General features: G+C 41.9%; 1 protein-coding gene across 1 annotated transcript; it reads right to left on the bottom strand.

Annotated features, from left to right (window-relative positions):
• Positions 1 to 18,547, bottom strand: ANXA2 (annexin A2). Its single transcript, XM_075273629.1, has 13 exons — positions 18,458 to 18,547; positions 11,695 to 11,753; positions 11,318 to 11,420; positions 8,248 to 8,342; positions 7,531 to 7,644; positions 6,351 to 6,441; positions 2,977 to 3,056; positions 2,757 to 2,816; positions 2,081 to 2,174; positions 1,844 to 1,939; positions 1,651 to 1,709; positions 842 to 964; positions 1 to 213 (listed from the first exon to the last, which is right to left on the bottom strand). The coding sequence occupies exons 2-13, from the start codon at positions 11,740 to 11,742 to the stop codon at positions 154 to 156; spliced, it is 1,023 nt and encodes a 340-aa protein (XP_075129730.1). The 5' UTR covers positions 11,743 to 11,753; positions 18,458 to 18,547; the 3' UTR covers positions 1 to 153.
• Between the last annotated feature and the right edge of the window lie 2,552 nt (positions 18,548 to 21,099).

The raw sequence follows: 21,099 nt of genomic DNA, 5'->3' as shown, positions 1-21,099 counted from the left end.
TACAGAAAAAAAATATATATTTAGACAGCAGAGTTGTATTGGTCATTACACTGGAAAGGAACAGGAGGCAACTCGGGATTACAGGCCACTGGAAGCTCTGTGCAGACTTGAGTAAGGACAAGCAGTAAGGCAGAAGGGAGGATTTGCAGGAGCTCAGTCATCACCACCACATAGGTTTAGCATGGCCCGCTGATAGTCTCCTCTTGTCTCTTGCTGCAATATAAAAAATAGAAATTAAATAAAAAAAATTAAAAAAACAGGATACTATGTGGTACATTAGGGCGAGTTTATTATACCTTGTCTGACACACCAGGCATAAAAAGCGGCATTTTGGGGGGGAAAAAATGTTAGTGACTTTTTTTTTTTGCCCTGTCCTTGCCATTTTCTGTAAAGGGGGGCACAGCAAGGGTGTGACATAAATACGAGTTCAGTCCATGCGTATTCCTTCCTGGCACCACAGTTATGAAAACTGGTATTTTTTACTTCAGTCTTCATAAATCACACCCATTTTATGCATTTACATTAGTCATGACAATATTTTAACTTATTTTTTCATAAAAAAACACTATTGGCAATTAGATTCCATATATTACTGCTCACTAAGCAGACCTGAAAAGCTTCATACTGTGATGTCAGCTGCTATCCAAGAATAAGTTTCCCATCCCATTACTGAATGTATACATGTTTCATTAAAAAAAAAAAAAAAAAAACCCCACAAAAGGTTAAATAAAAAATACAAAATGCATTTGCAACGTCTACTCACATGGAAATTTGTGCACCTCACCCAAAGCCATAAAGTCTAGCATTAAATAATATTGGACAGATGTGTCATCATACTTACACCAATGAAATAAGACAGAGATTTGCCATATTTCTTCTTGAACTCTGCTCTGATTTTCAGCATGTCAACTTCACTTCGGGCAACCATATTACGGATAAGCACCTTATCTTTTGTTCCCTTGCCCTGGTATTAAAATGAAAAAAGTTTTAGAACTGCTGTGTTTATTTACACCTTATCCCCCTCCCAAACAAAAATATGAAGAAACAGATGAATCATACTTGGTTAACGTGCAGAACTCTAGACCTAATGACACCCCTGACTAGTATGTGACTCAAGTTAATAAACTTTTGGGTAGAAATAAAGTAAAGAACGGAGTGGCATTACTGAATGATACACTACAATTACCCCACGTCAGTAGATTTGGGATAACTGCAAGTAAAAGTCACAGCAAAGTCAAAGTTTTCCTAGACACTTGTATATTCTAGAGTACAGTATAGTGCTCTTTATTGTTCTTTGTGCATGTTTGCCAAGTGAACATCTGGTTAGTCTAGTCATATACATGAGCTTGCAGATATCAGAAACGCTAATAAATTACACTGTAAGATTACGATAAGACCCTCATCGTGCCAGATTGCATTAGTATGATAACATATGTGGGATGCCACCATAGCCGAGGCTCAGGACACCATAGCATATTATCTGTTATATTGATAATGAATGAAACATAACAACATAACACTCTATGGTATAGTATAAACTATACTACCATAATATACTAGATATTCAGAAGAATGATATAAGTGTAAGGCTTCATGTAAGTTAAGGAGTTAGAAGTTTGTAAAAAAAAACAAAAAACATATTCATTTTACCTTCATGGAATCGTACAGCCTGTCAGCAAAATACAGTGGCTTGTTCTGAATACATTGCACTATAACAGAAAAACATCAAGGAATACATTAAACAATGCTGAGTAAAGCAATACCTTTACACATAGCAATAACATGTCAGGACACACATGCACAACACTGTGGCAAGAAGGTAAAGTAGATTTGAAACACTTACCCAGATTCAGGAAAGCATTCTCCAGGTCACCCTTCACTTCCTTCCTGATGCTCTCCTGCATATCATATGGACTGTAGCTCTTGTACCTGTCAAATACTGGAACATGGAAAACAATGTACATTTAGCATCCGGAACATCAGGAAGATTCAAAAAGATTCTTGTAAAAGTGGTCCAAGATTGGGCTTGTCTGCAATTAATATTAATAAAAGATATTAAAGTTGCATATGAACCTCATACCTTTCTGTAGGTGTGGAACGCTTCTTTCTGTCATGATTGTAATCCATTTGCCAACATCTGTTCCCTTCCTCTTTACTCCAGCCTCGTACAGCTCCTATGGAACATGGTGTGTGCTGTTAGACGCCATATGCTTCCAATGAAAACTATCTTGTTGTGGCCTCCGTTACATTAAAGCGTGGTAAGCACTATACAGTAAAAAGCTAAATAACATGAATGATGGGAATAAACATGACAAGCAGCTAGTGAGAAACCACAGAGGACACTGGTCACATACACTTGCTTTGTCTTTATGTATATTGTAAAATATGTGTAAATTCAGGCAGACATTGGCACACAGGGATAATGTTACAGGATTTCAACTGCTCTCCAAAAACTATTGTGAAGATTGTTATAAAGTGTATATAGAATATATCCATTCTATTATCCGCCCCTGCTACCTCTTGTGTCACCCCCTCTACCTCATAGATTGTAAGCTCTTGCGAGCAGGGCCATCAGTCCCATTGTGTGAAACGACTTTCTTTGTAATGTATCTCTCTGTCTGTATTTGAACCCTACAAATTGTACAGCGCTGCGGAATATGTTGGCGCTATATAAATAACATTTTTTATTATTATTATTATCATCCCTTTTGTTGAGTGTGAATAAAACAGACGTGTACAGGCATCCATCTACTTACTCGAGCGTCCTGGTCAATCTTTTCATAATCTACTACAGAGCTTTCCTCTTGTCTCCTGCCCTGCAGGAATAAAAAAGAAAAAAATGACCTGGGATTAAATAAGCCCCTATTTCTGTTCTTAGATGAAAAGCGTTATGAAACCATCATGTAATACAACCTTTGCTGAAGTTAACCACAGAAATGAACATGAACAAATGTTGAATTTGTCCTTTTTCCGTACCTTAGCAAGAGCAACCATTAGCTTTCGGAAATCTCCTGATGTGTCAGACACAATGTCTTTTTCTAATTCTGTCTTGTATACTGAGGAAAAAACAAAGTCATTCACTTAGTAAGAATCATAGGAAGCACTGGGCAAAAATAAATACAAAAACAACATTTTAACACTTTATGCTCTTAGGGACTGGATGTCAGTTGTATTTCCAATACCTGCTTATTAGAGATGAGCGAACACTAAAATGTTCGAGGTTCGAAATTCGATTCGAACAGCCGCTCACTGTTCGAGTGTTTGAACGGGTTTCGAACCCCATTATAGTCTATGGGGAACATATACTCGTTAAGGGGGAAACCCAAATCCGTGTCTGGAGGGTCACCAAGTCCACTATGACACCCCAGGAAATAATACCAACACCCTGGGATGACACTGGGACAGCAGGGGAAGCATGTCTGGGGGCATAAAAGTCACTTTATTTCATGGAAATCCCTGTCAGCTTGCGATTTTCGCAAGCTAACTTTTCCCCTTAGGAATGCATTGGACAGCGCTGATTGGCCAGAGTACGGAATTCGACCAATCAGCGCTGGCTCTGCTGGAGGAGGCGGAGTCTAAGATCGCTCCACACCAGTCTCCATTCAGGTCCGACCTTCCGACCTTAGACTCCGCCTCCTCCGGCAGAGCCAGCGCTGATTGGCTGAAGGCTGGCCAATGCATTCCTATGGGTATGCAGAGACTTAGCAGTGCTGAGCCAGTTCTGCTCAATTACACCGTGTGCCGGTCAGCCCATCTGATATAGCAGAGCCGAGTGTGCACACTCGGCTCTGCTACATCAGATGTAGCAGAGCCGAGGGTGCACTGGAACCCCTGTGCAAACTCAGCTCACGCTAATAGAATGCATTGGCCAGCGCTGATTGGCCAATGCATTCTATTAGCCCGATGAAGTAGAGCTGAATGTGTGTGCTTAGCTCAACTACTCCACCGGCGTAGTTGAGCTAAGCACACACATTCAGCTGTACTTCATCGGGCTAATAGAATGCATTGGCCAGCGCTGATTGGCCAGAGTACGGAATTCGACCAATCAGCGCTGGCTCTGCTGGAGGAGGCGGAGTCTAAGATCGCGCCACACCAGTCTCCATTCAGGTCCGACCTTAGACTCCGCCTCCTCCGGCAGAGCCAGCGCTGATTGGCCGAAGGCTGGCCAATGCATTCCTATGGAATGCAGAGACTTAGCAGTGCTGAGCCAGTTCTGCTCAACTACACCGTGTGCCGGTCAGCCCATCAGATGTAGCAGAGCCGAGGGTGCACTAGAACCCTTATGCACACTCTGCTCTGCTACATCAGATGTAGCAGAGCCGAGTGTGCATAAGGGTTCTAGTGCACCCTTGGCTCTGCTACATCTGATGTAGCAGAGCCGAGTGCGCCTAAGGGTTCTAGTGCACCCTCGGCTCTGCTACATCTGATGTAGCAGAGCCGAGTGTGCACACTCGGCTCTGCTATATCAGATGGGCTGACCGGCACACGGTGTAGTTGAGCAGAACTGGCTCAGCACTGCTAAGTCTCTGCATACCCATAGGAATGCATTGGCCAGCCTTCGGCCAATCAGCGCTGGCTCTGCCGGAGGAGGCGGAGTCTAAGGTCGGACCTGAATGGAGACTGGTGTGGAGCGATCTTAGACTCCGCCTCCTCCAGCAGAGCCAGCGCTGATTGGTCGAATTCCGTACTCTGGCCAATCAGCGCTGTCCAATGCATTCCTATGGTAAAAAGTTTATGTCACAAAAATCACAATTACACACCCGATAGAGCCCCAAAAAGTTATTTTTAATAACATTCCTTCCTAAATAAAGGTGATCCCTAGCTATCCCTGCCTGTACAGCTATCCCTGTCTCTTAGTCACAAAGTTCACATTCTCATATGACCCGGATTTGAAATCCACTATTCGTCTAAAATGGAGGTCACCTGATTTCGTCAGCCAATGACTTTTTCCGATTTTTTTCAATGCCTCCGGTGTCGTAGTTCCTGTCCCACCTCCCCTGCGCTGTTATTGGTGCAAAAAAAGCGCCAGGGAAGGTGGGAGGGGAATCAAATTTTTTTGGAGTTTGCCACGTGATGTTCGATTCGAATCGAACACATCGAACAGCCTGATATCCGATCGAACATGTGTTCGATAGAACACTGTTTGCTCATCTCTACTGCTTATGCCACGACCTGGACTTCTAGCATCCTACTCATGTACGATGCTAGGGGTGCCGGCTTTCCTGTAGATCTACTATCCCGTACTTTAATCATATTTTCTGTACAGGGACAGCAGAGACACAGGAAAGAAGGAACTGCTAGGATCAAAGATGACTTCTGTGCTGGGAGTCCAGGTCCCTGTTCAGAGTTCAGTCCAGGAAATACTCCATATCTTAGGAATTTAGAACAGTTTATGGCTTAAAGGGACTTCCCACAGTACACACTTATTCACAATATAAGGAAGACATTTCTGATAGCTTTGGGGCCTGCAGTAGAACAGGGACCTGCAACTTCCCATAAGTGCATGCATGGAGTGATAATGTGTATGCGTGGTCACTGATCCATTCACTTCTACGGACCTGCTAAATATCACTGTCCTGACAGAATACAGATGCGTATAGAGCAGTGGCCAGACTGCAGACAAGCAAATCCTGGTCTATTCCCATGGCAAACTGTGGGGAACTTGTGGGATCTCATAATCATCAAGAGAAAGTGGAAAGACCCTCAGTGTTCAAATATTCAAACCATATCCCGTGGATAAGTGTCTATAATGGAAAATCTAAATTAATACTCAGAGCTATTCTCCATTTCAGCATAAGTATATATCTACAGCAATGTAAATTACAGAATGTTGCAGCAGAATTTGAGGTGAGATCTGATGCAAATGTGCACATTTTGCTGTAAATTTCACCCTATCCATCACAAACAAAGAAATATTCACTGACAAGCTGTGGATATAAAGACTAAAGGTCAATTTGTGAGCAGAATCTGTGCAGATTTCTTCCATAGCATGAGTGAAGTTTCATTAAGTCTCACCCACTTTTTCAGAACTGTAAAAAGCTGCAGATTTAGTCTGCAAAATCTGAAAAGAAAAACGTGCAGTCTCTCCACCACTTAGAGGCAATATTAAAAAACTTATATCTGCTTGTTTTCACACCATAATACTCTGGACATGGAACTGCCAACACTGTACATTTACACCACCGTACCACTAGGAGGCTGCAATACCCCTACAATAACAGGAAGATTGTACAGTATATTACTGCATTGTGTAGAGGAATGTAAGCGCTTACAGAATGCACGTGACTACAGTCAGCCATCTGTCTGGGAAAACTATATGCAGATTTTACACTGATACCACAAATACCTACATTCTTTGTATGCTGCTTGGATTGCATGGAGTTCTTGATTGTCCCGTGAGCAAATAATTTCAATAAGAGTGTCTTCATCTGTACCAAGGCCCTGCAATGAGTATCAGACATTTCAGCCCAGTGCAAATAAGACATATGAGATTTATCATGTAATAATTATTGTACAGTCATTACATGTCCGCACTTTATCACCAATTAGTATAGCACTAAGATTATAGTACCGCTCTCTTATAACACTGTCCACAGACAAATACAAGATTGTCTTTTCAACCTTGTAGCCATCAAGGTGTCTAGACATGCTTGTGTATCATAAAGCACATATACCACCACAAAGCCATTCATTCCATCTTTTCATGTTTGCTGCTCCTCCCTATCAGTGCAAGATGGAAACCATGGTTATGTGCAGTTCTGAATACATGGTTAGCAAAAGTAATGAAACTAAATATTTCCATTGATTCATCCATTGTGAAGGGAAATAGATTAGTTTATGGCAGTGTCTCCCAGCCTTTTCAGGCTTTGGGCACCCCTACCAAATAATTTTACCAAAATACAAAAAAACTAGTTTTGATATGGTTGCAGGTGACAAGAGCATGCAAGACAGTTGGTCACATACCAGATAATAAAACTGTCTATTGAGGGAGAAGTTTCAGCAAATAGACAGTTAAGGTGAAGAATGCAAAGAAGTCAGTAGTGCATTGTACAATCTGTCAGTCATCTGACTACACCATAAGCTCACTAGAATGCTGGGAAACATCACAGTGCTAGACAAACAGAAAATGTTCACTCTGCAAATACAGCTTTTTATTATTTCTGCCAAAAATAATAATAAAAAAAAATTGCTAAAAACTCCTTAAGGGCAAAGCGGCAAGCCCAGGCCTATGCATTATCTGTATATCATATATCGGTTCATGCTCCAAATGCATACTGTTACAGAAGGTCTACTAACTCTTAATGACTTCAGTCCTTAAGCACGTGCATGTACCTCACAGAGGGAAATAGCACATTTTTTTTCCTACTGGAAACAATGATCAGAATGATCAACTACAGCCAGGCAGAACATTTTGCCAGTATATAAGAAATTATTATACAAGTGTTATTATACTATACTATAGCTTGTTCTAATCAGGCTCAACACTTTGATACTATTTAGATAAAAGGAACTAATGTCTACATGACTTGCCTTCATTGAGGATTTCAATTCTGAAGCATCATACTGAGGTGGTGTTTTCATCAGTCCAAGAATCAAAGTCTCAAGATGACCAGAAAGAGCACCTTTCAATGCGGATGGGAGGTCCTGCGGATGTGGAAAAAGAAATGCATAAAATAGTAAGTGTGCATAAAAATTATTTGATACTAATTCTCTATCATTTCAATATGGGATAAATGTCATTGGTGGGGAACTCCCTTTAATTGATTTAAAGAGTCTTATACAGTAGCTTGCAGAAGTATTCATACCCCTTGAACTTTTTCACATTTTGTCACCTTACAACCACAAACTTAAATGTATTTTATTGAGATTTTAAGTGATAGACCAACACAAAGTAGCAGATAATTGTGAAGTGGAATGTAAATTATACATGATTTCCAATATTTTAATCAAATAAAAATCTGAAAAGTGTAATGTGCAAAAGTATTCAGCCCCCCTATATTAATACTTTGTAGAGCTACCTTTCCCTGCAATTACAGCTGCAAGTCTTGTGGGGTATGTCTCTACCAGCTTTACACATCTAGAGACTGACATTTTTACACATTCTTCTTTGCAAAATAGCTCAAGTTCAGCCATATTGGATGGAGAGTGACTATGAACAACAATTTTCATGTCTTGCCACAGATGCTCAATGGGATTTAGGTCTGGATTTTGGGCCATTCTAACACATGAATACTTAATAACAGTTACCTTCTTGGTTCTCCTCTGATAGGCGAATGCTATGTCCTGCCTTTGTTCATTGCTGCGGTTTGTTAAAATGTTGATGATTGTTAGTTCATCGACACCTGAAATATATGGAATGGATAAAGGTATAGATAGAATGATAGACTGTCATTTCTGTTAAACTAAATACTTATATTCTACCATTACACGAAATAGCCATTCTGTTACATCTCCCCTTGTGCCGCTGCATTGTGCAGTTCCTCTGTTCCACCTCGTATTACAATCAGTGCTGACACTGTAGACTTTGACAGGGGGAGTTTTCCATTTTATTACTATTATTCAGGAGTAGAGATGAGCGAATATACTCGATCGAACACCTCGGCCGCAGGGAAGGTGGGAGGGGCAGTAAAAATCCGAAGCCCCGTAAGTGTTTTTGCACCAGGAGCTATGCGGTGGAGGTATTCGATCGAGTATATTCTCTCATCTCTATTCGGGAGGAATAACATAGGTATGGCACAACGGAAACTAAAAGATGCTCAGGAATTCTTAATTTATGAGATTTGGGGGGGGGGGGGTGGAGGGTGATCAAGTATTTACTACTACAGACATGTCAGAAAAGGTAACATGCCACTTTTAGGCTGAGGCCCCACATTGTGGAAATGCAGTGTTTTTTTGTTGCAGATTTTGCTGTGTTTTTTTGAGCCTAAGTCAGGAGTGGATTAAATAGAAGGGAAACTTCTAAGTGCAACATTTATATTTTCCCATTCCTTTTCAAGCCACTCCTGACTTTGGCTCCAAAAAAAAAAAAAAGCAGCATTTCTGCAATGTGGGTCCTTAGCCTTTTTTGTGGATGAGAGAAGACATAAATACATAAATCACCTCCTACTATCCTTTGAAATATTCACCACATCTAAAAATAAAATAGCGCTAGAGTGTCTTCATAAACAGTCTTTTGCTAGGCAGGCGACATGATTCTGCAGGTACGTTCACATTCCTCTTCATATCGTGCCACATCTCTCCATTTGCTTTGAAAATAGGCATTTAGCAGCATGTTTCTGCCATTCAGGCTGATACTTTAATGATATGGGACACATCTAAGCACAATACATCTGTACTAACCATTACCTCATCAGGAAATAGACTGGACATTACTGGCCTTACAGTGTGTCCGAAATTGAAAATAACAGGTCAGCCCACAGACCTCATAGGGTGAAAAACTAATGCATTTTATTTTTAGCCAGAAAAGTGTATGTGAATTATGCATAGTCAGTGCACTCACATGTCTCTGTACAAAGCAAATAAACACAATTATCCCAAGGCAAAAGGATTATTGATCGCAGCAAATCCAGGAACTGCTTCTAATTGGGTTTAACCGTGTAGTCATGTAAGCCAAGCAAGGACAATGGAGCCTGCAATGTAAGCTCTGAGGAGGGGAGGAAAGAAAAATATTTCACAGCCCATTGCTGGGCACACCTCTCCTATTCAAGAATGTTCCATTCCCAAAAAAAACAGCAAAAGTAAAAAGTGCAGCCAAGAGGAAATCTGTCCTGTTTCCTCCATTCCTGAACCTTGTTTAGATTCGCTCAGGTTATTCCTGGCACAGGTACAAAATATGAGTGCAATAAATTAGAAAGACAATTGGTTTTGGATATGGATCTCTTGTGGCTTTTAACAATTGTAACCATTTCCAATTATAGGGAGCACCTGGTATCCAGAGGAAGGAGGAGATGAACGTGGTGGCCGCAAGGTTCAATACACATAAATCATGGACTTTGGGCCAAAGGGAAAAGAGGAAGCTGCAAAGCTTAGAGATCTAGCAGTGATATTCAGTGAAGCATATAGGAATATTATTATTAATGTACATAAAGTGCCACCACATTGCCAAGGACCTTACAATCAAGATTGGTGACAAACACTCAATAAATGAATGATCGAACACACCAAGAGAATAGTGGATCCTGACTATAGGAGCTTACAGTCTAGATCACATAATGCAAGATGAGGACGGAATCATTAAAATGTTGAAACTTAGGTAGGAAACTAGGTAGAGTTTTATCACTGAACAGTCACCACCAGCCCATTCTGGAAATAATATGGGCAACGGTCTTCAGTTTTCTGTCTTCTATAGTACCAGACTGAAAGGTCTAGAGCCCACAAACCCTGTTTGCAGAAATAGCACACAGGTCTCCCAGCAGGAATTTTGAGCCCCCCTTCCTCCCCACTGTATAATATGCTACATGGTATGTAATGCTTCACAGTGGCTCCCACACAGTATAATATGCGCCACAATAGCCCCTGAACAGTATAATGCACCACAGTGACCCTGCACAGTATAAATACACAATTCATATTATACGCTACTATATGCCAGCAGGATTCCCCACCGCCCACTCTACGGAGGTGTCGGCAGCACCTCCTCTTTATGACGCATGCTAGCCAACATCTCTTTGAACCAACTCCAAGCCCCATTACTCTTACCTTTTCTTCCTAGCAGCTCCAGACCTCATCGCCTGACAGCACCTCTTCCTTGTGACGCGTGCCAGTGCAAGCAATGGAGTCCTGGGTCCAGAGCTGCCAGGAGGAACAGGCAAGTATAATGGGGCTGGTGGGCAGGTTCTTTTCAGTGATGCTGCAGGTGCAGATATTGATTAGACTGAGAACCTCAGAAGAAGTGCAGAAAATGTAATATATGTAGGTCACATATTTTACAGTAAAGAAAGTCTCCACTGCGGGCAAATCGCGGCGTTTCTGGTCCGTGGGGCCCCGGCCTTAACATGTATGCAGATTCATTGCACTTTAGGAGTAGTCACATCTGCCATAGCACCCATTTTTACATGTGGCTGTCACCCAGCACCCAACATCCTAAGATAATGGTTCACAGATCATAATATGTGTCTACACTCTAGGTGCACTGAAGGCCTATCAAACTTGATACTCCCATACACTATGGATTGATGGTAAATCGGTTGATCCTGACAAAATTGACATTTGTCTAAGATGAATTAGGAGCAGATAAACCTGTTTCTATATTTCCATAATAACTATTTTTTAACCATTTTGTTTGTCCAGGTAAAGTTTTCTTTTAAAAGGTACCAACCTTTTGTCTTAATGGCAGTTTCCAAGGCTGCGGCATCTTTCTCAGCATCAAAATTTGTAGAAGGCCTCACAGTGCCACAAGTTGGGTGACTGGAACTAGATTGCTGTAATAAATGGGAATTAGAAGTAGGATATATTATCTTTACACTTACAATATGTGTATATAAAAACATGCACACATTGTGAATGCAGAAACTAAAAATAGCATGTAGAGGTTATCTAAAACATGCAGAAAATAATATTGTGCAGAAGACCTAACAGAGTTTCTTTCCACTTTAAAAAAAAAAAAATATTATGGACTTATTCCTAAAGTGGAAATACCAGTATTTGATCTAACTCCATGTTCCACATTAACTCATCCCATATAAATTTACTTACATTTCCTTCCAATTTCAGCTTGCCTAGAATTTCATGGATGCACGCCATAGCTATGGACTCTGAAACACAAAGTAGAATAAACAGTTAATAAGGAAAAAGTACAATCCAATCAGATACAATACAATGATGTAACTTTAAGGGGGCATTCACAAGATGTAACGGGGCATTGGTTCTGAAACGTAAACCCGTGTCAGAATCAGCGCTGCAAAACAGAATCCCATTGTCTTCAATGGGTTCCGTTTAGCGTGCGTAACACATTGAAATCAATGGGCTAAAAAGCCTCCCATTGATTTCACATAGTGTGAATGCCCCCTAAGGCTCCGTTCCATAAACACGTGGGTGTTGTCTTACACATTGAAATCAATGGGAGGCTTTTTAACCCATTGAGTTCAATGTGTAGCGCGTGTAAGATGGCACCCATTGAAGTCAATGGGATTCTGTTTTACAGTGCTCACTCTGACACGTGTTTACCAGTCAGAATGAGCGGCGTGTTACTCCGTAGGAATGGAGCCTAAGACAGATATATTTGAGAATCACTATGCTGTAGATATAATCAAATAATAATGAGCTTTTTGGAGCAATAGCAATGCCCTCAATACTCCACACAGCTCATTTGAACAAAATGGGCCAAACGAAGATGTGAACCAGGCCTAAGGATCCATTCACACAGAGTTTTTCGCCAATGATTTTGGCGAGGAAAAAAATCTCATTCAGGAATTAGGAAATTAGCCAATTCCACATGGATTTTTGCCAATTCCACAGATTTTACGCCTCCCATTGACTGCGTTGGTTTTTGAAGGTGGAATCCGCCTGAAGGAAGCTTTTTTTCCACTGGCAGAAAAGAATCAGCTAGCTGAAAAAAAAAGTTAGCAGAACTCATAGAATTCTATGGATAGGTGTTTTTTCCACGTGGATTCTGACATGGATTCAGCGCCAAAATCCTCGCCAAAAAACTCAGTGTGAATGGACCCTAAAAGAAATGTAAGTAACTTGATTCAAGAATTTGACACATATCTTCAGGGTAAAGGTGCCCATATAACGTAGATCAGGGGTCCCCAACCGCGTACCGGTGGCGAGGAGACAGCAGCAGCTCCACAACACTGACGCTTGGTTGTTGCTCATCAGGATAAGGTGAGCAAAGTGCGGGGTTGAGCCGGGACCTGCTGTATGTCCGGGATTCTAGTACTATGCAGGACATGCAGCGGGTCTTGGCTCCACCCCGCACTCGCCTACCAAACTTTGGGCAACTACATTACACGTCACTTGTCCCTGTGACGTGTAATGTAGCTGTAATGAGGCTGTAGTGAAGTTAATAGCAGCATTAGGAGTGATATCCGTCATCAGTATCCATCTTCGTAACATTGTCTGTCATCAGTAGCCATTTTCATAACCTGCAGTGTCCGTCAGTTTGCACTTTCTCTTGTGTTTTCATATGTACATGATTCTAATCTACACCTCCATGCTTAACCCCGCCCCCACCGGGCCATAGAAAAATTGTCTTGCTGAAACTGGTCCCTGGTGGAAAAAAAGGTTGGGGACCACTGCCGTAGATACCTGTAGGCTGAACTCCTGTATGCCTGACAGTTATCCCCCTACCTGACTCCCCGTTATACACATTGGGCTCTGCTGAACACCCATGTATTCCTATCTGAGACAGAGAAATAAGCAGCTTCCAGACACTGGAGGGAATTCTTCTCACTTGTAAAACAAAAGGATGGGCCATGTTGGAATTTAACAAACCAAACCCTTCTTTATCCTAACAAGTGCTGTCATGGGAGTTGAGACACCACTATAAACAATAGAGGTGTGTTAGGTCTTGCCAAAATCAGCAGGTTCAGCCAACATTTATCTAATCTCATCTAAGGGTCGGTGCACACAGAGTTTTTTTGGCACTGATTTTGACACTGAATCCACCTGATTTTGAGGCGGATTCAGCATCAAAATCTGTGCCAAAAAGCTCTGTGTGCACTGACCCTAAAGGTTGCCAGAAGAACTGTGGTGTATAAAAGGGTCATAGCACAGGTATTGTGAGGTACATCAGAAGCCTCAAAGTGGACTTTATTTTGGAAGACTAGTCAGACCTGTCCCAGTGCTTATGCTTCTGTTATCTGTTATTGCCATAGGTATCACTTCACTTATACATCTGCCCACCTTTCCCAAACATGGACATAATAGGTAAGTTTCAACTGAAGTTTCTCCCCATATGTCGAAGGTCGATAGAATATTCTGTCCAGTTTCAACAAACAAGGACGCTTTACATAAGAAGATGCATCAGCGGAAAACTAGGATAATATGTGGCTGAAACATTGTAAGTCCTGACCCACCCCTCTACTGAAAACCTGCCTCTATCTTAGTAGACTAGATCCAGACATTAACATATCTACATGCATAGTCACTAACCACAATGTGGCAGATTTGCTATATGTTGCACATTTTGGAAAATCTAGTTTTAAATTAAATTTTGCAGACTCATTTAGCTTGGGTGCGGTTTTAAGGAAAATAGATGTGGCTTTGCAGAGAAAGGAGGCATGGCTTGAAGAGGGCATATCAACGCCTCTGCCAAATGTTTGGCTTCTTTAATAGCTGCTGCTCCACTGATTCTGGTGCAGTTGGAATTTTTCCTCTAGCCCCCACCATTCCTGAGCAATCAGTCCTCTTAGTTTTAGTCCAAATATGCTAATTAGGATCTCTATTGTCAAATGGGTGGTCTCAGACTACCAGCTGCTGCCCAGGATTGTCCAGCTGACTGCAGGTGGAGTTGGTGAAAGGTCCTGCTTAAATGCTACAAAATGCAACATGTTGTGCCACAAGTCTCCAGATGCAGCCAATGTATCATTCAGCATCAACCACTGTGAGAAATCTGGTACATTTGCAGCCTGCCTAAAGTTTATTATTAGTAGATGTGGGCCAATATCACTATTGTTTTCATTCATGACAAGGTTTCTCTGCCCTTAGTAATGATTGAAAGCTAACCACACACATTGTTTCACAATCCCGTAGTGTGTAGATTGTGATGTGTTCAGGCAAGTTACTGACAGGGTTAATGTTTGTACACGGTGTTTGATCATATGTGTGAACAACACGCTGAGTTTTACCTTGGGTGTGGTACAGTTATCACTATAGCCTGTTTTACCACATCCAAGCTGGACGAATGTGCTCTTCACTTCAGAGTATAGATGTGATGGAATACATTAGATGGAATATCCCCAGCAGCTTATGTTTAGATCAAGTATAGCTTGAATGATTCATGCGGGCAGTACGCGGCAAGCACATGGAGCCCATTATAGTCTATGGGGTCCGTGTGCTTTTACAGCACAGCGCTTGCAATTGCGTTTGTATTCTATTCGAAGAGATCTCCATGCGGACTCCTTCCGGACGGAATACAAAAGCAGATGTGAACAGGGCATTAGACCACAACAATACCTAAATCCTTCACCTGTTAGAGGATAGGTTCACACAGCAGAAAGTTAAGTAAAATTCCTCTTCATTTTCCGCCGTCGTGTAGCCGATGCAGGGCATAGACATTCCCTTGCTACTTACTGCTGCTGGTTAGGCCCAGATGAACAGGTAGTCTCAAAACACAAAATCTGCAGGACACTGGGAGTTAGATTTGGAGGTAGAAACCACCTCCAAATCCGCGGCAAATTCTTATATGTGAACATCCCCCCAGGTTTCTTTCACACAGCATATGCAGTTGTCATCTGCCATTGGTACTGGGAAAGCCCCTGGCAAGTAGTCTTATGTATCCAAAGTTTCCATTTAGCCACATCATAGTAACAAATGTCCATTTGTACACCTTTTTGCTATATGGAATAGTGTAATCTGTGGCAAATATATATATACACATATTTTTTACGATGGTCACTTTATCTCCGCAGTGGCATATGTCAGAGAGAAGCACCAGTGTCTCCAGCCATCTACCTATGATGGACATTGCAAAACACAGTTTGAAAAAGACCCGAGAAGGCTAAGGACCCACGGGACGTCCCGCAGCAAAAAAGCGCTGCGGGTAAAACCGCGGTGGTAATACATCGTGGAGCACTTTTCTCTCCACGTGATTCGTGCGGACACGACGTGGAAAACACATGGATCCCATTACACTCTATGGGAACTTTGTGGTTTCCATGCTCATTGCTTTTTAATGTGTTCGGTATTCCGTTTGGGGGTCCTGAATGGAATATTGAATGCAGATGTGAACCAGGCCTTAACGTTTTTATGCTCAGGAAACTGCTGTCAGAGGTGTCTGCGGGCAACTTATTCCCTCCTTGCCACTTCAATCACATACACAATCTGTCAAGCGTGCATGTGCATGGGAGTTTGGTGGAATAACTTTCAGTCGAAAGAGTGTCTGGTCACCAGTTAAGGTCAGCCTAAGACTGGGGCTCACAGAAAATGATCTTCAATGTAATAAGTAATGGAAGTCAATGAAAATCTCTGACCCTATGATAACTACTTTATCTCACAAATGATAACATTTATACATGTGTGTGATTTATCAAGTCTATGCTTATGCCATGACCTTATTCTTTAACATAAGACACTTCTCTAAGATATTTCAGTGTCTCAGGAGACTGCAGTCTGTAGGGCCTCATTCACCAGCAGACTATATAGGAGGGTCCCACAGCCTTAGTATTGCAGAGTTATTTGGCTTTTGGTAAAATCCTCCCACTCAGAAGAAGTCACAGCCTGCATCAGGCTCGGTGCCAGTTTTTACTCCACCCAAACCATAAATCATTCTGCCACACCTATCCTCCTAATCCACAGTGCCTTCTCTCTTTCTGCAAGGCCTGGCAAAGTCTGCTAGTTATAGAGGTCTAACAAAGGATCAGAAGACCTATCATTTCTAGATATGAACAAAGCAAACGCATGAGAACGTACTATGAACAACATTGTGATAAATGTTATACACAGGAGCTTAGCAGATGGATGAACGCTACAGACTCTTCAACTGACTATAACCTGCGCCAGAGTAATATACAGGCAAACGGAGGGGTGCATTTACATTATATATATATTTATATGTGTGTGTGTGTATTTAAATTCATTGATAAGCAACTACCAGTCCGGAGAACTAGTGTAACACAGTGTACATACTAGTGAATTATGAATTATGCCACGTGTTTTATCTTTGAGAGGTAGAAGTAAAACTGTTTTAGGCAAAGTTAACAACCCATTCTATAAGAAAGTGCGTCTTCGTAAATGGCATGTATGCAGATCACAATGCAAATATACAGATGCCGGCCATAACAACTGCCCCTCCCCATCCAATATCTACAGACTTGGGGACCCATGCACGGATAAGATGAGAGGGAATGAAGAGGCAAGGCCCATACCTAGGCAAATGCAGATAGGGGTGAAATGTCCAGGATACACCTAGGTAAACACTTCAGTCCCAAACAGGTTGGAATATTTAATATATAACCATGTTGCCCTTGTTGGGGGCAAATCCAAGAATGAATGACTTGTTGGCGCCTGGTACCTAAACTGCAGCTACGCCCCTGTTCGCATGGAACAAGTACCACCACCATTGCTATGACACTGCCAGGAGCTTATTGATCTTCTTACTGTTGGAAACAGCTAGAATCTGATAAAATGTCTCCAGTAATGTTCAATGTGCCATTATATAGCCCTGTACAAAGTACATAGTAAGGATAGAAAGTGAATGAAACCACTCCAGGAAACACAGAGAACCTCGGACAGGTACAGCTTGGGCTTGGACATTCCAGAAACTATATAAATCTAACAACCACAGGACTGTAGAATACTAAATGAATGAATGAATGAATGAATGAATGAATGAATGAATGAATGAATGAATGAATGAAGTTATAGAATGAATGAAGAAAACCTGGGTGTGGAAGGACCATTATGACAATCCCTAGTACTGTAAGCATTAGCTGACTCATGGCAGCCACCCTATGGCACATGATGGTTTACACTTCACCAAATCACATTAATAGCCTCTCAGATAAAGCTTATTACCAGAATATGATCCCTTACAAAAACAGTAAACAGTATAACTACTGCAGTGATCCATACTACAATATACGAAAACCAGTGATCCCTACTACAGTATACGACAACTGCAGAGATCCATGCTACTGTATACAACAACTGCAGTGATCCTTACTACCGTATAAGATAATCATAGTGAACCTTACTACTGTATATGACGACCACAGTGATCCCTATTACAGTATAGGACGACCACAGTGATCCCTATTACAGTATACGACGACTACAGTGATCCCTACTACAGTATAAGACAACTGTAGAGATTCATACTAAAGTATACAACTGCAGTGATCCCTACTACCGTATACGACGACCACAGTGATCCTTACTACCACCGTATAAGACAACCACAGCATGCAGGACAAGACCATCACATAGTCACAAAGTGGATCTAGCTATGGGACATAAAACAGCCATCCTAGGGGCAGGGATTTGCAGAACACTACAGAAGTGGCTGATAACAGTGAGCAGTAGCTTGCACGTATAAGCCCAGTAATGGATGTAAGTTTTAGGTCAATAACCCCTTTGAAGACTAAACCCATTGTCATTCCAGACCTAGTCTACATCACTACTCCATCCTGTGGTGACTTGCTGGGACTTGGATTCTGGTCTCTTTACAGCGCAGCTTTCTCTGTGTATCAGCAGCTGAACTATCCCTCCCAGCATGCCCCGGAGAGTATGGAGTAGTCTGACAAGCTGTGGAGTACTACAATGCCCAGCAGTTCTGTAGCTACGAGCAGAGGATTACCTGAGGCGGGCGCAGCAGGAGCAGGATGAGGCAGGAGCGGCCGCTGACTGGGATGGAGGAGCAGTGAGTGCTGTGTGTCACCCGGGCGTGGCATTTATCGGGCGGCCACGTAGAGTCTGCCCCAGCCCCTCACTACATCCTCTGGTATCCGCCCTGCTACTCCTCACACCTCCCACTACCCGCACAGCACCGCTAGCCGAGCGGCCACCTCCACCACACCTTGTGCCTCACAGTGTCTGTGTATGGAGGAGCTGCGGTGTCCCGTAACTACAGCATAGTACAGTCTGGCCAGTCACTCACTACATGGCACTAACATCGTCTGCAGCAATGGGGCTTATATAATATTATGTGGTGCCAGATATCTGTCTGCTGTACACAAGTCCAGTCTACAAGTCCAGATGTGCAAAATCTCAGGTTTGTGACACTTTAGACACTGGTTGGGACGATTGCCACAATTTTTGCGCCTCCCACAGAACTTTTGTGACAATTGTAAGATTCATTATGAAATCCACACCAGCTACGTATTCCTATGATACAACACCTAGACACAACCTTATGCCCCCACACTATGCGCTTGCAAAGGAAACAATACACTGTACACTTTGCATCACCAACAGTTATACAACATATCATCCATACATATACACAGCTATATACCATTACACAGGGGTTCCCAATGTCTACATAGGGTCTCCATGCATGGCCATCTACGGTCAGTCACCTAAGGTTGCCGAACAAAGGAGGTGGCCATATAGATAAGATGAATGTTGGTCCAACATACCACTTTTGACTAAACTGGCCAACCATCAGATAATGCGATCGCACTCAGTGTTACATCCAGAGCCTCATACTTGAACACAAAATCTGGCGCAATCCATATGGCGGATTTAGATATCATAGACCAGGGTCTGGGACCCACACCAGTCCTGAGCATCTATATATGGTGAATGACCTTAAACAAACAAAATCCCCCTTTATTTGGAGAAATTGTCAATCCATTATCTGGACCCCCACTTATAACACTTTCTTATGTGGCCCCTTGGCCCGTCCTGCTCTCCCAACCATGAAATGTAAAAATTACTGATCGCATCCTTACAATAAAAGTTGGCAATGACAGTTTGGTGGAGTAAGGTAGATATACTGCTGACCTGTGAAACATATTATGAAAAGGCACAACACTAAGCTTCCCGTTATGGTGACTCACATATAATGGCAGATATTGTAACAATGTTGGTTTTACCAGTGTTGACTTTCTGATTACTTATCGTCTGCAGACTGTAAACTATTTCATACAAGTTTATATTGCCTACATGGGTAGAATCTGCAAGGAAATCCATCTGCAACAAATTCTAGAAGACTTTCCATCTGTTTATTTGGACTTCCAGGACCAAGCAATTTTATTTTGTACTTTTTATTGGCAACATACAATTTTTTGTAATACCTTTTATTCATTTTCTTGGCATGGATGGAAATAAACTCCAATTTTGCCAATGTCTTTTGTAATTATTTTTATACCATTTAGGTTAGACAATATAGTTCCAGATTGAGTCTAGAAACTGATTCTAGATTCTGGTGATGCTCAATATATACTGTATATACAGCTTTCTTTGCATATTAGTACTTTTGGAAAATAAAATGTCCTATGAGGGGAAAAAATAAGATTGCCACATTCTTAGACCAATAACTATAATTTTTCCATCCACATAGCTGTATGATGGTTTATGTGTTTGTAGGATGAGTTGTCATTTTTATTTCCACCATTTTGGGGTACATAAAATTGACAAATTTTTATATGACTTTTGTTAATTTGTAATTTTTTTTTTTTTTTTATCAACCTTTATCTAACTTTTTCTTTTTTTTAAGTCCTACTAGGGGACTTGATGCTGCATTAAGGGGATTCAATCATTTGAATCCCATTTTTTATCCCTAACACGTAGGAATAGCCTTAAGAAAGGCTATACCTACCTTTAGATGTCTTCTCTGGGCCGCCATTCCGTAGATACCCTGGTTTTCTTCAGTATGTAAATGAGTTTTCTCGCAGCATTGGGGGTGGTCCCCAGTGCTCAAACAGCACCGGGGGCATCCCCAGTGCTGCAAGTAAAATCTCCAGCACCAACCTCTGTCTTCTTCTGGCACGCCTCCCCGAGATGCCGTTGTCTGTCAGCTTCCTCTGGATTTAAGATTCACGCATGCGCCGACTGAATCTCTTTAAAGGGGCTCTATCAGCAAAATCATGCTGCTAGAACCCCACATATGCGTGAATAGCCTTTAAAAAAGCTATTCAGGCACCGTAAAAGTTATATTAAACTACCCCCCAGTTTTAAAATAATACCCTAAAAAAGAATGTTATCTACTTACGCATCGTGCACGCTGGGCAGGCATTTAGTGTGCGCCGTCTTCTTCTTCCACGCCTCTTCTTCCTCCGATGTCCTCCGGCGCTCGCGGACTGACACTGATATAAAAAAATGGCCTGGGCGCCTGCGCAGTAGCCGTAGTAGAAGCCGCATGCTACTACGCATGCGCCCAGTCCATTTTTTTATATCAGTGTCCGCTCGCGAGCGCCGGAGGAGGACGGGACCCGAGGACATTGGAGGAAGAAGAGGCGTGGATGAAGAAGAAGACGGTGCACCCTGAATGCCCGC

This window comes from Leptodactylus fuscus, chromosome 5 (assembly GCF_031893055.1).
Source record: "Leptodactylus fuscus isolate aLepFus1 chromosome 5, aLepFus1.hap2, whole genome shotgun sequence".
Taxonomy (NCBI): Eukaryota; Metazoa; Chordata; class Amphibia; order Anura; family Leptodactylidae; genus Leptodactylus; species Leptodactylus fuscus.
This window is presented reverse-complemented; position numbering and strand designations above follow the sequence as displayed.

What these genes read in the sequence shown, in the direction of transcription:
- ANXA2 (XM_075273629.1), bottom strand. Translation starts at nt 11,742, where the DNA reads ATGGCGTGCATCCATGAAATTCTAGGCAAGCTGAAATTGGAAGGAAAT. An exon ending in AATTGAAATCCTCAATGAAG is followed by an intron (nt 6,442 to 7,530) that starts GCAAGTCATGTA and finishes TACTCATTGCAG; the next exon opens with GGCCTTGGTACAGATGAAGA. An exon ending in CGTTCCACACCTACAGAAAG is followed by an intron (nt 1,940 to 2,080) that starts GTATGAGGTTCA and finishes TCCATGTTCCAG; the next exon opens with TATTTGACAGGTACAAGAGC.